Source organism: Festucalex cinctus, chromosome 19 (assembly GCF_051991245.1).
Source record: "Festucalex cinctus isolate MCC-2025b chromosome 19, RoL_Fcin_1.0, whole genome shotgun sequence".
NCBI lineage: Eukaryota > Metazoa > Chordata > Actinopteri > Syngnathiformes > Syngnathidae > Festucalex > Festucalex cinctus.
Genome location: NC_135429.1, coordinates 7,119,849 through 7,139,979, shown reverse-complemented (window position 1 = coordinate 7,139,979; position 20,131 = coordinate 7,119,849). Strand labels below are relative to the sequence as shown.

The 20,131-nt window shown below is 39.6% G+C and overlaps 1 protein-coding gene across 1 annotated transcript in view; it reads left to right on the top strand.

Moving 5' to 3' along the window:
• Nucleotides 1-20,131, top strand: part of csmd2 (CUB and Sushi multiple domains 2) — a 175,266-nt gene that overhangs the window by 1,475 nt on the left and 153,660 nt on the right. Inside the window, exon 2 of the mRNA XM_077506435.1 lies at nt 16,455-16,671. Within this exon, the coding sequence (XP_077362561.1) occupies nt 16,455-16,671 (217 nt within the window). The remainder of the gene's footprint in view (nt 1-16,454; nt 16,672-20,131) is intronic.

Here is a 20,131-nt window from a genome sequence, read left to right as displayed (position 1 = left end):
ATGAAATGTACATTTGGACAGATGTCTAGCTCCTCCAACACACCTGGATCAAATGATCACCCCATCCACAAGGTTCGCAGAAGCCCGGCAGGGTTCTCCTAGCCCGGTCTGTTCAACCTATTTGAGATATTTCCCTCCTCCAAAACACCTGATTCATATGATCAGGATCATTATCGGGCTTCTGTTGAGATTGCTGAATTGATCATTTGATTTGGGCGTGTTGGAGGAGGACATGGGCTCTTGAGGACATCATAAAATGTTCATCGGAGTGTCGCCTGGTCCTCCAGGTCCTCTATCCAGCCAGTTTTAGATGTCCCCCCTCCTCCAACACACCTGAATCAAATGATCAACTCATCAGCAAACATTGCAGAAGTGATCCTGATCATTTCAATCAGGTGTGTCGAAGGATGGAGACATCAAAACAGGATGACCAGACTTGGAGACCCCTGCTCTAAATCAAAGATTGTACATCAGGGGTGCCCAAGTCCAGTCCTCAATATCCTCTATCCAGCCTGTTTTAAATGCCCCCCCTCCTCCAACACACCTGAATCAAATGATCAACTCATCAGCACACTTTGCAGAAGCCTGATAACGATCCGGGTCATATGAATCAGGTGTGGTGAAGGAGGGAGGGAAACATCTAAAACAGGCTTGGAGACCCTGCTGCTCTGTAGCGCATATATTCAGGGGTGCCCAAGTCCGTTATTGCTTCCTCCCTCCTCAGAAACACCTGAATCAAATGATCAACTCGATCAGCAAGCTTTGCAGAGGCCTGATAATGATCCTGATCGTATGGATCAGGCATACTGGAGGAGGGAAATACCTGAAACAGGCTGGATAGAGGCTATCGAGGACCAAGGTTGTACATTATATATATTTATATTTAGTTAATCGTGGATTTGATAGCAGTACAACGGGTCTCTCGCCCACTCAAACCTTTGACACAACATCCGCATGTGAGTGAACCATGCAGCGATATTGTCTGATTGAAATGTAATTCCACCCACCAGGTGACCAAACTTGGTGTTGGTTTGAAGTCTTCAATTGAATTTGCTGGAGAAACGCAGACAGTGTTTATCTGTTAACACTTGGAGTGTTAGTGTGGCGTCCTTACATCGGAGCCACCGGCAGTTGCCCCATCCCCCCATTAAGGGGCACCAGAGTCCTACACTATAGCTAAGAGCTAGACTGACAAAGTCATGCCTATGGCTCATGTATGCTGTCCCAACATGGACTCAACACTCATTCAAACAACCAAAATCTTCTTCGCAGTCGTCTCGCCTCGGGTGCATAAAAGGTATTCATTTGTCAAACGATACCGTGGCCTCTCTGTGTGCTCACTCCCAAGAGGTGTCGAGATAGAGATGTGTCAAAGAGAGCTGCAAGCGATCAAAAACAACCTTCCCGCAGGACCTGTCGCTCAATAAGCGGTAATCAAGCTCAAACCCGCAGAGGAGAGAACCCGAGGGCGGTGCGAGGCCGAGGGATGTTGAGTGAGGATGACGTCTGCAGACTGGTTCTGGCTGCAGTCAGGTGTCTGATCGCGCGCTGATGTGCTGTGATGATGATGGTGATGATGATGCAACACGCAGTAATGCTATACAGGCTGCTAGATTTTTCTTGAATGTCATAACGTTGGCTTGTATTTGCACGGTCATAGAACAGGCGCAGGATTTTTCTTTTTTTCGGCGCTACAACTTGTGGCTAGTTTTGGGATTGATCAGATTGTGCCTTTTATAAGGATAACAGTGATTTATTTTGGTTGTGTGGTTGCAGTGGTGTGTACAGCACAAAGTTATAATAGTTATGTAACAGGATTATCATTATTGTTCGTTTTTACTTTGTTTTAATTTTTTTAAAATATTCATTTACCGTATTTTCCGCACTATAAGGCACACCTTCAATGAATGACATATTTTAAGACTTTTTCTATATAAAGTCGCTAAAGTAGAGGCTGGGGTTACATTATGCCTCCATTAGATGGTGCTGCGCTTAAGGGAATGTCAACAAAACAGTCAGATAGGTCAGTCAAACTTTATTAATAGATTACAAACCAGCTTTCTGACAACTCCATTCACTCCCAAAATGAATAAACAGCTGTTTTATTATTTTCTCTGAGGTAAAGTATTAGTATTAGCTAGCGATCCAAGATGGCGGGATCTTCTGCGCATGCGCGTCACCGATCGTGCAGGGTCACCGATAGCGTCTTGACAGCGAGACCTGTTGCGGCTCAATATTGATCCATATATAAGGCACACTGGATTATAAGGCGCATGGTCAGCTTTAGAAAAAATTGAAGCCTTTTAGGTGCGCCTTATAATGTGGAAAATACGGTAGTTTTAATTAGTTTTCAGAGCCGGTTTGTTAGTTTTTAAATTTTAAAATGCTTCGTTTTAAGCCAATATTCCACTATGGGATGAACATTTGCAACGCTAGCGAATGTTGATGTCACGTCGGGGTTCGTTCAAGGTCGCAATATTGGCTAAATGTTCGCCTAATGTTTTACAGATTTTTAACATTTAAAAAAAAAATAACGTTACAAATTTCTTGGTGACAAGAAAAACTGCTAAAACATTACACAAACACTTAGCGATTGTTGCAACCTTGAATGAGCACGCAAATGTTGATTTCACGTCAGGGTTCATTCAAGGTCGCCTCATTCGCAAAACGTTCACCAGACTTTTTTCATGTGTTGTCTTGGGAAAACCGTTAAAACATCAGAAGAATCTCTGGCCAATATTTAGTGAACGTTTAGTGATTATATCGAACTTGAACATGTGATGTGAAATCAACATCCACTAACAGTTTTAATGTTTTCTCTTTGTTTGTTTCCTTGCTACAAGAAAAAAAAACAAAAAAAACTGGCGAGCAATTAACACATTTAAAAACTACAAGTATTAAAAATGCCACGACAACTCCAACTACTAATATTACTCCAAGTTCACTCACTGTGTTTTGCAAGAGTTCATGTCTGATGTACTGCAAGTGTAATTCAGGACCATGGATAGCTCAAGTAGCCAAAAACATATGAATGGAATCACTGATTAAGGTTTATAGACCTTAAAATAAATAAATACATGAATGAATAAATAAATAAATAAATAAATCTTTCAAATAACCTAATATTCGTGTCAGCTTTACTTTTTGTACAAAATGTAAACTTGCCATGCTGTAATTGTCAGGACCACGGATAGCTCAAGTAGCCAAAAACATATGAATGGAATTACTGATTAAGGTTTATAGACCTTCAAATAAATAAATACATGAATAAATAAATAAATTATTAAATAAATAAATAAATAAATACATCTTTCAAATAACCTAATATTCGTGTCAGCTTTACTTTTTGTACAAAATGTAAACTTGCCATGCTGTAATTTTCAGGACCACGGATAGCTCAAGTAGCCAACAAGCCCAGCAAGCAGCTGATGCTCGCTGGATCACAAGCTGGCTCTTGAAATTGGGATTTCTCCAATGTTTTTATGGCTTTGCACCCACAATTAGACACAGTCACACTTTAGAAGCCTATCTGACAAGATCTGATCAGATTTCTGCGTCTAATTTCATACTAAATTAGGCAAATGCGACTCATTTAAATGAAGTGAATGCGCGAGCGGAAGTCAACTGAAGGCAAATCTCGGTCAGACTTGCGGATGCGCCGTACTTTTACTAGTATTATTAACTACTGTTACTTTTACTGTCATTAATCTTAGTTGCTGTATCAGGCCCAACAATAGAAATTACATTAACGTGACACTGACTGATTATGGTATTAACATCAATGTGCAATTTAAAAAGTGATAATATCAACCCCTAAATTAAAACCTTACACTATTTATCATTGACGCACACCGTTGATAAGTCACCTTCAGTGGCAGCCTTTGTGATAGCATGACTGAAATGGTGTTTAATTAGAAAATTGTTCAAAAAAAATCCAGAACTATATTGCATTGCAACCAATTTTTAAGCCATATGATAATCATTAAGGTTTGTTATAAAAAAAAAATCTATACCCCAATTTCCATTTAGGGCTGCATATGTCAAATATTTTGGTTTTCAGATATGCTCATGAAAATTATTTAACAATAATGAACAATGATTTGGATTTTTTTTTTATAGTCAACTTTATTTTTTAAATTACATTTAAACTGTGCAAAGTGACATCAGAATCAACGTATCGATTTTGCCGGCGATATATCACATTTGAGTAATCCTGGAATGTTAAAATGGATCAGTAGGAACTGTAACTGTGTCAGCATCAAAGCATGTAGAGTCACCAATTAACACATTCATTGCCAGACCAGCAAAAAAATCATTCGTCAATCATTTGACGTCTTTTTCCGTCAATGGCAGTGAATGAGTTAAACTGCCTTTGAAAAGAAGTTCGACAATGACTTCTCAGTGTTGGTGGCAACAGTTTCTGATGTCAATTTATACTTAAAATTCATACTGAGCTCCAACTTCCAGTCGGGATGATGAATCAAGTTAGCTGCCACGGCGCCATGCACTGCCACAAACAACTTCAAAATAAAAGCATATCAAGGCATTGATGTCGATGTATTACTGCATTTTGGAACATTTAATTTGAAGTTGGCTTTCTCACCGTATTGGCAGCGTCTTCATGTTAGCATTGCTATGGCTAGCATGGCTGTCTTCCCGACCATGTACAGCTCTATGCAAATAATGAAAAAAAAAAAAAATATTCTGTGTGTACATTTTACCAAATGACTACTTATCTCGGAAAATACAAACTTTAAATGCAAAACTGCTGGTGCTAAATGGTGTTATAATTATCCGACTGAGGCATTTTACAGAAAGTCAAGTGTATGTTTTATCCAAAATCTACATTCTCATGGAGGCAGGCTCCTAAAACGATGTCCCTATTGACCTCCCGGAGGACATATTGGCCCAAACATTGGACAAGCACTCCCATATGTCCGATGCATTTACCGCTGCCATTGCTTCATCTCACCTCTCTCCCACCTGTCCTCCTGCTACATTCAATCTCCAATCTGCCGCATGCTCCGTTGCATCCTATCTCCCATCTGCTCTTCACGTTCACCGGTGAGCAATAAATGCAGGAAGGGGAGCTGATAAACGCTTAACCCAACATATTTATTCAAAACAAGGGAGTGTCTGAAATACGGAATATCTGTGAAGATTGAGCCAATAAGAAGGAAAAAGATAATGCAGAGATGTAAAGTAACTATTAAGAGGTTGTTGCGGCACTTGGCTTTGGCCCGCCTACATCTACACTCCCATTGTTTGTTTGATTCCTGTGCCTTGTCTGCATACGCAAATTCGGCTGTGTAAACCCCTGCTGCTGATTGGTTGACTGGTTTCGCGTTCGTTCATGGTTTGCTGCTGTCCCTAGCTACCTCGATTGGTGCAGCACCTGGCCTCCCCTCCAATCAAAAATCCCCACCTGTCAGAGTCGTGACAAATAAAAGTGATACTTTTCTGTTGCTCCGGGCGGCTTGCCTCTCGTTTGTTGTGCACTTTTGTGATAGTTGAGACACTGTAAAGCTCTTTGCGATTGACTCTAGAGTAGAGTTAATTCTACTCTGAAATAGACTATACTTGGTCCCAGTCTAAACAGTCAACTTTACTACTTTGCGCAGTTGATTTATTGCGGGTATTTTTTGGAACCTAACCCCAGCGAAAATCAGGGGGAAATGATGTATAGTAAATGATTAATTTCTAGCGCCCACTTTCTTACCAGTCATTAATTTCACTCCCAGCAGTTTTCACTGAAGCAACCCCCTTCCTTCCCGGCTGTTTTACTGGACTTAGACTGATTTTGCAAGGCCAACGGAATATTGTGTTCTATTGCTATACAAATATGGAACCTATCAAAAGAAAGATGAGCGTCTCTTCTTTCATCGAGAAAAGAAAGTATATTTGTATCTGTTTCCGTTTTGGAGCAATTAACATTACAATAAATTCCTTTTTTTTTCCTTTGCATTGTTCATATTCCTGGTGAAAACAGCTAGTTGTGAATTGGCACTGGCTGATCTCTTATGCTCTTCTGCCATCTGCTGGCTGTTTTTGTAATAACTACCATTGCTTACATCCACCTCTTCATGTCAGAAGCTGCATCAAAGCCGTTTGTAGTGTAAATACGTTTTTGGGAGTGATGGACAAAGTATTAAAAAACATGTTTACACATTTTTGGATTTGAATGAGTTAAGTAGGCTTCTTTTTGGACAAACAGCATCGTGTGCCTTTGCCTTCCTTGACTCTCAGATGATTAAAGTGTTGACAGGCAGGTCATGAGTGTTTCCTTGAGTCGCGCCGTTTTGTTATTCTGAATCCCACCTGCTGGTGAGACCCCCCCCCCCCCCCCAACCTCATCTCTGTGGTCTCCGTCCGCCACCGCCCTCTCTCGCCCCTCCCCGTCGCGCTGTCATCAATTTCCAGATGGTCCGAGCTCCGTCGCTGCGCTTTGTCACACTCATCTCAGCCACAACGGTGACTCACACACTCACAGTCGCTTACTAATTCATGCACGCTCGCAGACTCTTCCCCAAAATATTCATAAATGCATTCATCCAGCCATTTGCTAGTATGCGCAGGCTCATTGACTTTTACACACACACACACACACACACAAACACGCACACACATACAGAGTTCAAGCTTCTGAACTTAAAAGTCTGATGCCCTTTTGCAATTGACTGATTAAAGTGGCACTCACCGAGATGGAGGAACATCACATACAAATGTTCCTTCAGCCGTTCCTACCGTTAAGCACTAAACAATGCTGTTTGACTTTAATGACATTTGGAGGCAAATCTATATTTTTTTTTTATTTTATTAAATATTATGCAGACACTTTTCTCTCTGGGAGCGAGTCAGAAGTTCAGTGATGGGGAAACAAATGGAATAAAAGCTTTTTCCTGAAATGTGGCTTTAAATAAGGCATTATTTTACATACATCAATCATACCCAGGAGAATGGAATGGAAGAATAACAACCACCGCCAAAGCAGAACAATCCCAATTAGGATCCACACCAAACTGTTCATCTGAACCAACCTTTTGCATATGCATTAGATTCAGGAATGTTCACTGGGAAATGAAAGATCACGTATGACAATATTGCTGACGACAGTCGTGCTTTGGGATAGGAGTTAACCCGTTATGTGACACTGCTCGTATCTCAAATCATCATTCCCAATTAAAATGAATAGAAATGCAATAATCCATTCCAATCCAAAAAGCTTGACAAATAGTTTTATAACACATTTAGCACTAAAAAAAGTGCACTATAATGTTGTACTTGTAAAAACAAGAAAATTGCTGTTAACTCTTTGACCGACAAAAACGTTTAATAATGATCAGTAAAATCATGACGTATATTGCCATAAACGTTAAAACGTAAAAAAAAATATATATATATATATATTTTTTTTATCAGTTTAATGTCTAAGTGCAGCGCTGCCTGGTCAATGGGTTGTCGAATCTAAAACACTCTAAACGATGGCCAACAGATGGAAGCATTACATCTCTTTTCGTCAATGATCAAAGCCTCTGTCATATCAAAGTTTTTCTTTGATAAGGTCTGGCAGTAAAAGACTTAATTACATGAAATCCTAACGAAAGAGTTGAGTTCTCGCGATGCTCTCGGTCTGAAAAGAACAAAACAAAATGGCATCGAACATCCCTGATAAAAACAGTAACAGTTTCGTCACCCTCTTAAAATAATTGCCCGTCATTTTTTTTTTTTTTTTGGAAAAAAATATTTTTCTATCCAAATCATCTCATAATGGTTCAAAAAGGATAATTTTTTGTGTGTTTTGTGCCCATATTTGTACTTTTTTTTTTTTTTTTCTGACTTCAGTGCAATCACCTCTGTGTTCTCCACTGTGGATTCGTACTGGCATGTTCACCTTTCCTACCGCAATCTCCCAGTGGAGGTGTTTGGTTGCTTCGGGCAGCTGGCTGATGTCAGCGTGTGCGACCGTTGCAACCGCTCTGCAACTCCTGTCACACTTCACAAAATTAACTCACTAGCTTAAGGTAAAAATAAATCAATACCAACCTTACACTCCCCGAACGTGGAAGAAAGCTCCCAAAGACATCATTTTGAGTTTTGCCGCTGTCACCGTCAGACAAGGGACTTTTCGGTAAATCCTGCCGTAGAGAGCGACTGATGTAGATGCCCCGGTTGTCTTGTAACGACACAAAGCTCAGGCAAAGGCTTTTATTGGCTTCCCGACTTTGGCTGGTCTTATCTGACTGCAATGATCCAGGAGATGGGAGATTAGATCCAGGGCAGGTAACTTGTCCTTGTCTTTGTCTTGTTACTTTTCTGTGCTGTTTCTCTTTATATCCCGAGCTAGACGCAATCTGTGTGAGGTCTTTTTGTTGGAACGTTATTGCGGAGAGAAAACTTGCAGCATTTGTCATCTAGTTGCAGTACTTAGTTACTGGACAGAAAATGTATGTAGAACAGTGGTTCTTAAGTTGGAACCGAGGGGTGATCAGATACAATGAAAACAAAAGAGGCCCCAGATAGGAACCCTGTGGAACACCATATGTTCTGTTAAACATGGGTCTCTGGAACCACTGATATAGAGCTTGCCCTTATAATCAAACCTAAAACAGGGTGTCTGGGTTCATGCAGTTCACTGCTTTTTGTTTTCTTTGTCTCTCTCACACACACACAAGCCTCTCGGTGACACTTGGTTCCGAATAGAAAGGTTAAAGCGACCCACACTAAGTTGAAGTGAGCTGATTGATCATGTACTTCGCAGCCATCTCTCGGTGATAGATGGAATAGTCCTGCTGGGGCATTCATGACCTGGCCTTTGGATCTCATCTCCCTCTTGGGTTTAATATCCAACAGTTACGAGATTGTCCCTGCATACCCTCTCCCAATGCTTACGTATGCACACAGCAACGCGCTCTAAAAGGGCGTGTTGCATTTAACACTACGATACTTTTATTGGAATTCTGATGAAGGGCACAATAAGATCATTTCATGTTGGTCTTTGCTCAAAAGATTGAGTAAATGTCAATCAGCAAAAATAATTTAATTGTGTGAATATTGAACAGCTTTAATGCTTTTTTCTGTTCATTTTTTTTATCCATTGCCCGTTCTTTAAATATTTGTCCATCTTTTTTGCAATTGCTATTCTTCAAATCGGAACTAAACCCCCAAATTTTGAAAACATTTTGTATGCCACCCCCCATTCTGGAGTAGAGGCATTTTTTTTTTTTTTAATAAATTAAAAAACAAAGAAAAAAAAGAAATATTTTGTGATTTATTTTGTAATCTTTGAACCGTAATTTCCCATGAATAAAACATTTAATTTTATTTATTTATGTATTCGCAAAAGGTGATCTGAAATAATATAACCTAGTATATTATACAAGGGTCAATTAAAATTCTGAAAACCTTTCACATTTTACAGATATTTACCAGTACCAGCAATAGTTTTACAAAAAGGCGCCCAACATGATATTTAGCCACAATTCTAGCTCAAAGCACAGTGTAACTGTGCTAATTTAGCATTTTCCTATATAGGCAGAAGGTACAAGATAACATTTGCGCTGTTGCGGGAGGGAACACAGCCGACTTTTTTTTTTTTTTTTGCCATTTACTGGAAGCGACACTCGTCATTCCCTTTTAAATTCAGCACATAGAGAGGCATACGGCCAACATTTCATGTAAAGCAGAAGACTGGCGAGCGGAGATGTGCTTCAATGATTCCTGAAAATTCAAGATGAAACCTGAGCGTCCATGAATTATTGTATGCTATATGCAAGTCTACCTGATTGGCTCTCCAACTGGCATGACTTTCTGGGCTTCCAGCATTTCCAGCTTCATGTGGAATGAGCTATAATTCTAAAAACAAAATTCAATGGCATGCCAAACAAAGACTTGATAGTAATGACCGAGACCATAAAGTCTGATAGGAATATGTTTACTGCACCAACAAATCAAGTGAGCTGTGTGGTCAGTTCTGCTATAGACTTCCACATAATTAGACCACACTGAAAGAATGAATCCGAAATAACCTATGGATTATCAACAAGAAATAGTTGTCACAGGGCACCGTGCATAAGAACTCTCACAGCCAAAGAGATGCCTAAATGAAAAAGAAAGTAGTAGTTCAAGACCAGAACTGTCTTTTATACTTCACAACCTTTTTTTAGGTTATTAAATAGCTTCTTTTGCATTCCCCCCCGATATTTCTCATACCATTAACACCACAATGATGATATGAAATGTGAGGAGAGTGCAAATGAGCTGCTAATTGACTTCCACGGTTAAGTGAGGTGTCACACCAAACGGTGCCGAGGAGCAGAGAAGGAAACGGAACGGTTTCATTGCCGGAATGTGCATTTGATTGCACGGACGCGTGAGTGCGCGACGTTAAGTGTTAAGGCGGACTGCGGCAATAATGAATAATTGAAAGAAGGGATTTGTCTTCATATGTGTTAGCCTGCTTTTTGGTGTCGTCGCCACAGCAACAGCATGCATCTTCAATGAAGGGAGTCGTTAATGAGGCTTCTTGAACTGCACCATGCATTAAGCCTGATTTCTTGTTTTTTGTTTGCAAGAGGATTTACAATTTGTTAAAGTGATAAAAACACTCCCACGGAAACGGGAGTCTTTGTGAAAAGTGGGGGGGGGGGGGATCATCAGGCATAACACGCCTTTGACTCTGAAAGGGGTGTTTTTCCGTTCATCATCTTTAAGCTTTGCGCGTGGGCTGCCGAGGATTGCTGTTCTTCATTGCAGCACAGAATAAACATGCCGCTGCTCAAGTGGGATAATGAGGGGAAATAATACCACTATTGACTCGCTTTCTCTACTTAGGAGAATGCTCCAATAAATGGAGAGGTGGGCTTCTTGGCTAATGCTGCTGGTTAGAGATGACCCAGCTGGAAGTCAACGTCAGCCCGCACCCCCCACCTCCTTCAAAGCACGGCAACCTATTTAATTTGCTTTTTCTCATTAGTAGTTTGCTAAATCTTGAGTGTTTTTATTTGACAAGTCAGAAGTGTGTATAAAAAAATGGTAGCTCACAAATGAAGTAATTCGATTCAAAATGGTGGCCCCTCCCAAACTTGGAAGTTGAGACCGACAAGAGTGTTTTGCTTTCTCTGTCGTTTCAATGCATTTAAAAAAAAAATATGTTCTATATATTTTATTTGGTATGTTTGTCTGGTTTTGTGCTGCGTTTATATTTTTATTGAGTACATCTAAGTCAGTGGTGTGCAAACTACGGCCCGGGGGCCATTTGCGGCCCACCGGCCATTTTTTGTGGCCCGCGACATATGCTAAAAATGGCATTTGACTTAGTTCAAATAAAATAAAAACAAACATGTTTGGAGATGGTCAAAGTAAGAAGGGTAGGTGTCGAAAAACAGGTGCTATTAAAGATTATTTTAGTTAACTAAAACTAACGAAAAAACAAAAATTCCAAAAAACAATTTCGTTACCGAAATAAAATAAAAACGAAGATGCTTTTTAAAAACAGGAAACTAACTGAAACTACATTTCATGTTTACAAAACTAACTAAAATAAAACTAACTATAATTATAGCAAAAATGTCCTTCGTTTTAGTCTTTGGTAATTAATTGAATGCATGAGCCTTTGGGGATGATTTTAAATGTGATTTTTAGTAGATTTATTTTGATATAAACCGTAATAATGACGTCACGCCCATGGTGTTTTTTTTTTTTAATATTGCGCACAAGTAACACACATAAAAAACCTAAAACTAATACTGAAACTAACTAAACTAAAACTAAGCATTTATTAAAGAACTAAAACTAATACAAAAACTAACAGAACCACCCTGAAAACTAATTAAAACTAACTAAATTTAAAAAAACAAAACTCAAAACAAAATAAAAACTCAAATGAAAAATTCCAAAACTATAATAACCCTACTGCCATATTACAAAGAAATTGGTTTATATACTGTAGCATTTTTTTAAATATGCAAAAGCACAAATAAATTTGTACAATTTTTAGGATTAAACACAATTTCTCTTCATAACATGATGTGGCCCTTGCGGCCTTCGGATTTTCTGGATGTGGCCCTCAAATGAAAAAGTTTGGACACCCCTGATCTAAGTGTTTAAATCCCTCCCCTAGCCTCTTTTACTACTGTCTTTAAATCCAAATGCAATTGGCCTTGAAGAATATTATATTTGTGAATGGATGTTGTGTTCTGGATCTCACTGAATTCACATGCATGGCACTGTAATAGAATACATGTTTGCAAAACGTCATCTTGTTGGTATTCTTTCTGTCAAATAACTCCAGTGTTTATAAATTGCAGCAGTTCTATCCTCATCTGGCGTAAAAGTTGTGCACTGGGATCATTATTGCTTTCCATGCCAAGTGTTGGATGTATGCCCTCACTGGACTGCAGCGCAGCGGAAAGGTTGTTCTGTGGAGTGACAAATTATGCATCTTTATTTGGCAGCCTAATGGACAAGTCTGGGCTTGGCCAGGAGAATGTTACCTGCCTGACTGCATTGTGCCTGTTAAGTTTAGTGGGCAGATAAACGACTCTTTTTGTGGGCTTCCCAATTTGATCCAGCGACTCTTATGAAGACATTTTGTACAATTCAGTGCTTTTTTTTTGGTTTCTGGAAACATGTCCTCTGTTCTGGTATCACGGGGCTCCAGTGCACAAAGCAAGGCTTATAAACGCATGCTCGGATGAGTTTGGCATGCAAGAGAGCTCAACCTGTGTAAACACGGGTTGCCTCAGACCTTACAACTGCTTTTTTTCTGAATGAATGGACAAACAATCCCATAGATTCACCTCTCGACTCGGCTTTATTCATTCTCCTCACTAAAAATGGCGGAAAAATACATTTTAAAAATGACAATTTAGCAGCGGTCTTGTAACAGGCTAACATCTCAAAGGCAACATCCTTGAACTTATTTTTGAATTTTGAATTTCAACACGCTGCACAATCGAGAACGTCTTCTAGGAAGAGTGGAACAGTTAATATGTTTGCTTTGACTTGTTTGTAAACATGTGAGATACAAGCACCAAATAATGGCAGCACTTTTTTTCACATCACATTATCATCACTTTGTATGTCTGCTAGCTTAATGCTAACACAGTGCAAATTACCATAGCGGGGCGACGTGGCTCAGTGGTATGGTGGTCATCTCCAAGAGGTTGTGGGGTTTGATCCCATGCCATTGTGACCACGTCCAAGTATCTTTGAGCAAGATACTGAACCTCCAATTGCTCCTGATGCTGCGTCATCAGCAGCTAAATCGTTAGTCAAAAATGTAAAGCGCTTTGAGGGTCTTGTTATGTGGAAAAGTGCGATATAAATGAAGTGCCAAGTGCCATAGATGGGCTTACAAAATAGCATCTTTATGTTGGTGTTATAATCCTTTACACAAATACAAGCGTTGCATGTAGACAGACAATAGACCAAGACTCAATGAGGTGTATATTCTTTTTTTTTTTTCTGACATAGTCATTTAGTGATGAAACTCTTCTTCGTTTGTGTCTTGTGGTATTATACCGCTTCCCTTGTGACGAGGGAAATAATCTCATTTCTGTTCATTTCAAAAGATGCGGTATGCATCATGGAATGGATTTAAATTCCAGGGGTTTTGCGTTGCCAGATTGGTCATGGAACAAATCAAATTCAAAAGTCAAAACACCACTATCAATGGATTTTAAAGGTGAAATACTGTAGGTGTACATGCTGTCATATAATATCGTAACACAGACATCAGCGTACAGTTATCTCATCTCACATCATCTTCCAGTACCTTCAATAGACCTCGAAGATTCGATCTCAAACGGCAGTCTTGTTGCAAATATCACCCCAGTCACGTGCGACCTCACTTGCGAAGGACAACACAAAGCTGAAAATACCTTTTGTTTATGTTTTCCTCTTTCAAACTCATTTACTCTTGCTGGACGTCGTTCTTCCCCCCCCCCGTTGACCTTCACACAGCCGCTGTCGTTCACTTTCATTTCTTCCAGTCTGCCACTTTTTTTATTGCCTTCAGATTTGTCTCTTCATACAAGCTCCTGCATTCCTGTCCTCTAAATTCTACAATTTTAGACATCTTTAGCCTGGTTTCAAACATTCGTTCTCCTCTGCTGGCTCTCTCCTTCACCGTGTCCCGACGTAGTGCAGCACAGTGGTTGTAAATTCATCAAAGTGTCGCAGCACACACCGCAAAGCAAACACTATAGCTCTTCTCGCGCACATAATAAACATACAAGGAAAGGCCTGGAGTGCTTCTCAGGCAAGGTCACACCTCTCCCTGTGCACCCATTTGGCAGCATACACACTGGAGATGTTTAGTGCCAGCCGCAGAGTCGCCCGCGGCGCGCAGACCAATGAATGATGAACACTATCTGTTGAAAGTGCACAGTCACACTACAATGTTGACACACCGATACAAACACCCAGTTCGAAGCAGTATTTTTGCAACTTGGGAAATTGTGACGTTTGCAACGGAGCCAGACGTCACTTAACTCATTTACTCCCAATAACGTATAAATATGTTTTTTTTAATGTTCTAAGTGTCCCAAAGACGTATTTATACGTTTTTTTTTTTTTTTTTTTTTATTCTAGAGCATACAGAAGGTTTTGATGCAGCCTCTCAACGGCAAAGAACGGTTGCAGAAATGGTAGTTATTACATAAACGGCCAGCAGGTGGCAGCAGAGCAAAGGAGATCAACCAGGGCCATGTAGAAAAAAAGCTCAATTACTTACAATTTTAAATAGATTTGTGAAAACTGATGAAACTTAGCTCTCTTCTAATGCTAATTGCTGCAAAACGGAAACAGATAGAAACATACTTTTTTTTCCTGATGAAAGAAGAGACTTTAATCTTTCTTTTGATAGGTTCTATGCTTTTATAGCAATAGAACACAATATTCTGTGGGCCTTTCAAAATCAATCAAAATCCAGTAAAACAGCCGGGAGCGAACGGGACTGCTTCTGTGAAAATGGCTGGGAGTGAATGAGTTAATGACATATTATGAGGGCTGACTGCTGGCCAGGCGCTTCCCCTTTAAATCTGCATTGAGGGGCTTCGGTGTAGGTCAGCAGCCCCCAGCAGCTAATTTCATAATGCACCTCAGGTGAAGTTTCAATTATTCATCCTTGCCCCGAGTGCTCGTTCTGTTAATCAAAGCCGCTAAGCTTTCAAAGCAAAATAGAGTGCCATGGCGATGCCTCTGGTTTATATCGAACACACAAGAAACGACATTTTGTAAGATATTTGAAGCTTGGTGTACTAGCACTAGTACACTTCTGGACACTGAGGCGTCTGCACTAGCCACATGCACTCCCGTGCCATCCATGGATTGGAACAGATCTAATCTGTGCTGCATTTTATTAAAGATAAATTGCCCGTGTTTTCTCTTCTATTTAGCGTTTGTAGTTGTTCATCAAGTGTTGACTTCTTAGCAGAGAATAAAGTTCCTGCCTTCGGATAAGTGAATAAGCGTCCACTTTAAAAGCACTTATGTACTATTTAAGCCAACATTGTGTGTCAGTATTGATTCTAAAATTGGCCACTTGGCACATATGCTCAAGCTTTGAAATATCTTTATTACTTTTTTTTCATTGTTCTTAAGCCTGCAGGAACATGTGCAGCCTAATCCATCTTGTAAAAGCAAATGCACTCCATTGACCTAAATATAGTTTTCTGTAACACTCTTCTCTGGAATTTTATGATAGCATTTATTATAACAAACGACTCAAAAATACATTCACCTTCAGATCACAGATCATCCTTTGTCATTCACACCCAAATCTATGGTTGATTATTTACAAGGGGTTCATCGCCTAAGCTGACCCTATTAGATCCTCCATCAGGCTGCTTGTATGAACAATTGATCGGTCTGATGGAGGCCCGTAATGTGGGAGTTTACGGACCTAACTGGGTGTACAAAAATAAGGTAGTGGTGGATGTGGAGGTTTTACGTGGATATTAGTATTGACCTGATGGTAATGGGTGGCTAGCTACTGACTTGCCGGGCCTATTTGAAAGCGTTAATGAAAAACCACATGGTGATTGATTACTTTGTTGTTGTTTTTTTGTTTGTTTTTTTCTGGTTAAATGAGAGCCAAATGAGAGAGCGTTATTGCATGACACTTCACAACCTTAAATCAAACCAAAATCGATCATTGTTATTTGCGGTTTATGCTAACAAAAGGCAATAATCGAAAATTTGTCCAAAATTGAATTGAAATTAGCCAAATTTTCCCCTCCCCAGTGTCATGTGGCTCATTAGTGTATCAATGTCTCCGGTGTGAATAGGGAGCAGGTGTTAAGCAATTAAGTATTGATTGGAAATGTATGCTTTGGTTTCCTTGTTTATATTGTTTATATTAAATGAAATAACATTTTTGCACACATTTATCTTAATAATATATTCAAAACCATACACGACACTTAACCATGTTTCTTTTTTTCTCTTTGCAGCTCAGAACTGTAGCTACATCCTCCACAGTCCCAACGGGACGATAGAGAGCCCCGGCTACCCTTACGGTTATCCCAACTACGCCAACTGCACGTGGGTGATTGTGGCAGCTGAGCACAACCGGATACAGCTGGTGTTTCAAGGCTTCGCCCTGGAGGAAGACTTTGACATCTTGTCCATTTATGACGGGCCGTCCAGTCCTGGCAACCTGCGGACGAGGTAGATATGATTATCCTTTACAGCCTATGATTATCATTTACAACCGGGAGTCATTCAAAGTCAGTGGCGTGAGATTTTGAGATTATAACTGCATTTATTTTTTCTAAGTTATGGTTGTATAATTATCTGCTTGGACTGATTATTTCAATTACTGGTACTCAAATTACTTAAAAAAATAATAAAAAATATGTATATATATATATATATATATATATCCATCCATCCATTTTCTTGACCGCTTATTCCTCACAAGGGTCACGGGGGGTGCTGGCGCCTATCTCAGCTGGCTCTGGGCAGTAGGCGAGGGACACCCTGGACTGGTTGCGATACCGATTAATCCCGATATGAATTTACAAGTCTATTGTTGCAATTTTCTTTACTCAAATTTAGAAAATACCATTCAGTAAACTTGTACAATGTACACTGTACGATTTGTATGAAAATGTATTATTTATTGATCTGAAACTTCAGTTTTATAACTGAGCCACTGTATTTAACAAACGGGTTGGATGTTAAAAAAATCGATTTGGCTGCCTATTGAATCGATTCGAGAATTGCGTGCTGTAGTATCGCGATATATTGCCATCTATATACATATATATATATATATATATATATATATATATATATATATATATATATATATATATATATATAACCGTAAGTGTACTTTAGTTACCGGTACTTTATAAACATCCGAGGAGGGAGGCATCACACAAACTTTGCTAGCACAAAATTTGCTAGCTTATTATTTCTGCAAAAGTGAATAAATCACAAAATGGAGAAGTCTGTCGGGTTGCCGAGCGGTGTCCCAATTTTCAATACTTTCGTAAGAAACTTAATGATACAATTGTTCAAAGCGGTTTTTGTCAGCAAAGCCTTTTGTAAAATAAGCAGAATACAATATTCCCACTTTAATAGTCAGCGCTCTTCTCATCTTCTATTTAAACTTGACACTTTAGTTGTCATAATTTTGATGTTTCTACCAACATACAAACATTCCTTCATTTTCAGTTCACAAATTTCAACATTCGTAACTGTGTTGTGGTATAAAGACTAAAATATGTGAGCACACAGACAGACCAAGCTCGGTGCCAAACTAGGGCGTGTAGGTTCTCATTTGAAACATCATTACACCCACAAGTTAAAAACCTGACAAGCCCTGTGCTGCATTACCTGTATTTTATTCATATTAGCGGCAATTTGAAGATGCACCCACGGACCTACTATTCACTGGCATACTAATGCTATCTGGTGTGTTATTGCCTGCAAATCTGGCAGTACATCATGCACATGCATTATCTCTAATTAGAGTCCATTTCCTTTCCTGATTTGTAGAAGGTTTTTTACTGATTTATTTAATGTGCTTAATTCCTCTTAGTCAGTTTGGTAAATTATTGACTGCAAATGGTAAACAAGTTTGATTCATTAAACTCACCGATGCCTTTAAGTGACCCTAAAGCAGTGCTTCTTTACCTTTTTGGAGGTACTGAACCCCACCAGTTTCCTATGTGCATTCACCGAACCCTAAATGATTTATTTATTTTTTCAAACTTAAGATATGTGAAGGAAGTCTTCCTTTAGTTTTGCTAGATAGGACTAGAATTGCCTCACTTTGCATTGCATATCCGAGCAGGTACAATGACAACTGCAGATGGCCCAGAATTGAACCCTGTAGAACACCATTTTCCGTGATAAATGTGAATTCCTCAATGTGCGGTCCTTTTTTGACCGAGATGGTTAGTATGAAGGGTTACTTATTGACAGTGTGAATAATTGATAAGTATATTTGGAATCACTGCATTCGTGTGATTTTGGATTCTTTGGCCTCTCATTTTTATTTCCACCCCACTGACCTGAAACGTTCCGTGTTATACAAGCCATCTGGAAAAAATTGATCTTCGCAGTTCTAACAGTGTTTTGGTTCACAGTGAAGCACACTGTCAATATTTCCCTGCTCTCACTCTGTGCCACTGTTGCCTTACTTGGCTGGCTCGACAGGATCTCAAGAAATTTGAGAAGAAATACATTATGGATTTGTGTCGTGCTGTTGTCCGTCACACCTCTTCGGTTTAGACTTCTTCGGCTTGTTGTGTATGGATATCCGGGGTGGAAAAGTGGTGTGCAGTCTCAGTCTGAACATCTTTGAAAGGTCTGTGGATTGAGGATATTGGTCTACAGAGAGATCTGGATTTTTTTTTAGTCAGTTGATCGCCTGCTGCCCTTCCTGCTACTGCAATCATGTCAAAACTTGGCTGTAGGTTTGGTCTTCCATGACATGATATTTGGTATACTGTGGAGCTTAGTTTGTTCTATATATGTATTGTTATTTGTGCAGGATGTTTACATTACTTGTGGTCTGTAAGTTACTGTAACTAAATCACGGAATGTTTTGTGTGGGTTAAGATTAGCGCAGAATCATGTTTCTGCTGGCAGCGTTCCCAGCCAGAAACACACTTGCAGCACAAACCCAATCCTCCTTCATGGATATACACGTGCAAGGTTTCTGTCAGTGCTTTATGGGTTAGGATGTTAGAACGTCGTCATCTTTGTCTTATGTTAATGGATGAGTTATTTTTTTTTTTTGTGTGCCAAATTTCGACTGTTTTAGAGTAGCTAATATTGGCCAATTAAATCGTTCTTTCTCTAATAATACCACCAATAGAGGTCATTTGAGCAAAGGTGTTATTTCAGAAGTCCCTTCACATTAATTATTACCCAATCATCAATGGTAAATTGTGGAGGACAAGCCAGTGTTCTACATGCTAAGAATGAAGTGTTTATATTCAAAGTTTTATGCTTAATTACTACAAAGTACGGGCAGGATGGTGCATGACTGGTTAGCACTAGGGCTGGGTATCGATTCAAATTTCCAGAATCGCTTCGATTCGATTCACAAGGGCCCGATTCGATTCGATTCACGATTCACAACGATTTTCAATTCGGTTGAGGAATTCATGCAGTAGCTATTTTAGATCAAAATTACCAATCCTGCAAATAGTAGAAACTTCTTACTGTAATTTAATGCATTAGTGGGTGGAGTTTGCATCTTCTGCCTGTGCTTGTGTGGGTCTTCTCCGGGCACTCCGGTTTCCTCCCACATTCTGAAGACATGCTTGACAGGTTGATTGGACACTCTAAATTGTCCCTAGGTGTGCTTGTGTGTTGTTGTTCGTCTGTGTGTGCCCTGGATTGGCTGGCAACCGGTTCAGGGTCTACCCCACCTACTGCCTGAAGTCAGCTGGGGATAGGCTCCAGCACCCCCGCGACCCTTATAAGGAAAAGCGGCTAAGAAAATGGATGGATGGACTACAAAGTATTATTACAGTACTTTTATAGCTGTCTTTAGGTCTGTTTGAATGTGATCATTTCATATGAGTTTCATAAGGAGAGCAAAAACATAATAATCTCTCAATGGGCAGCGTGAGAGCATGTTCTTTTCTCAAGTGTGATAAACAAA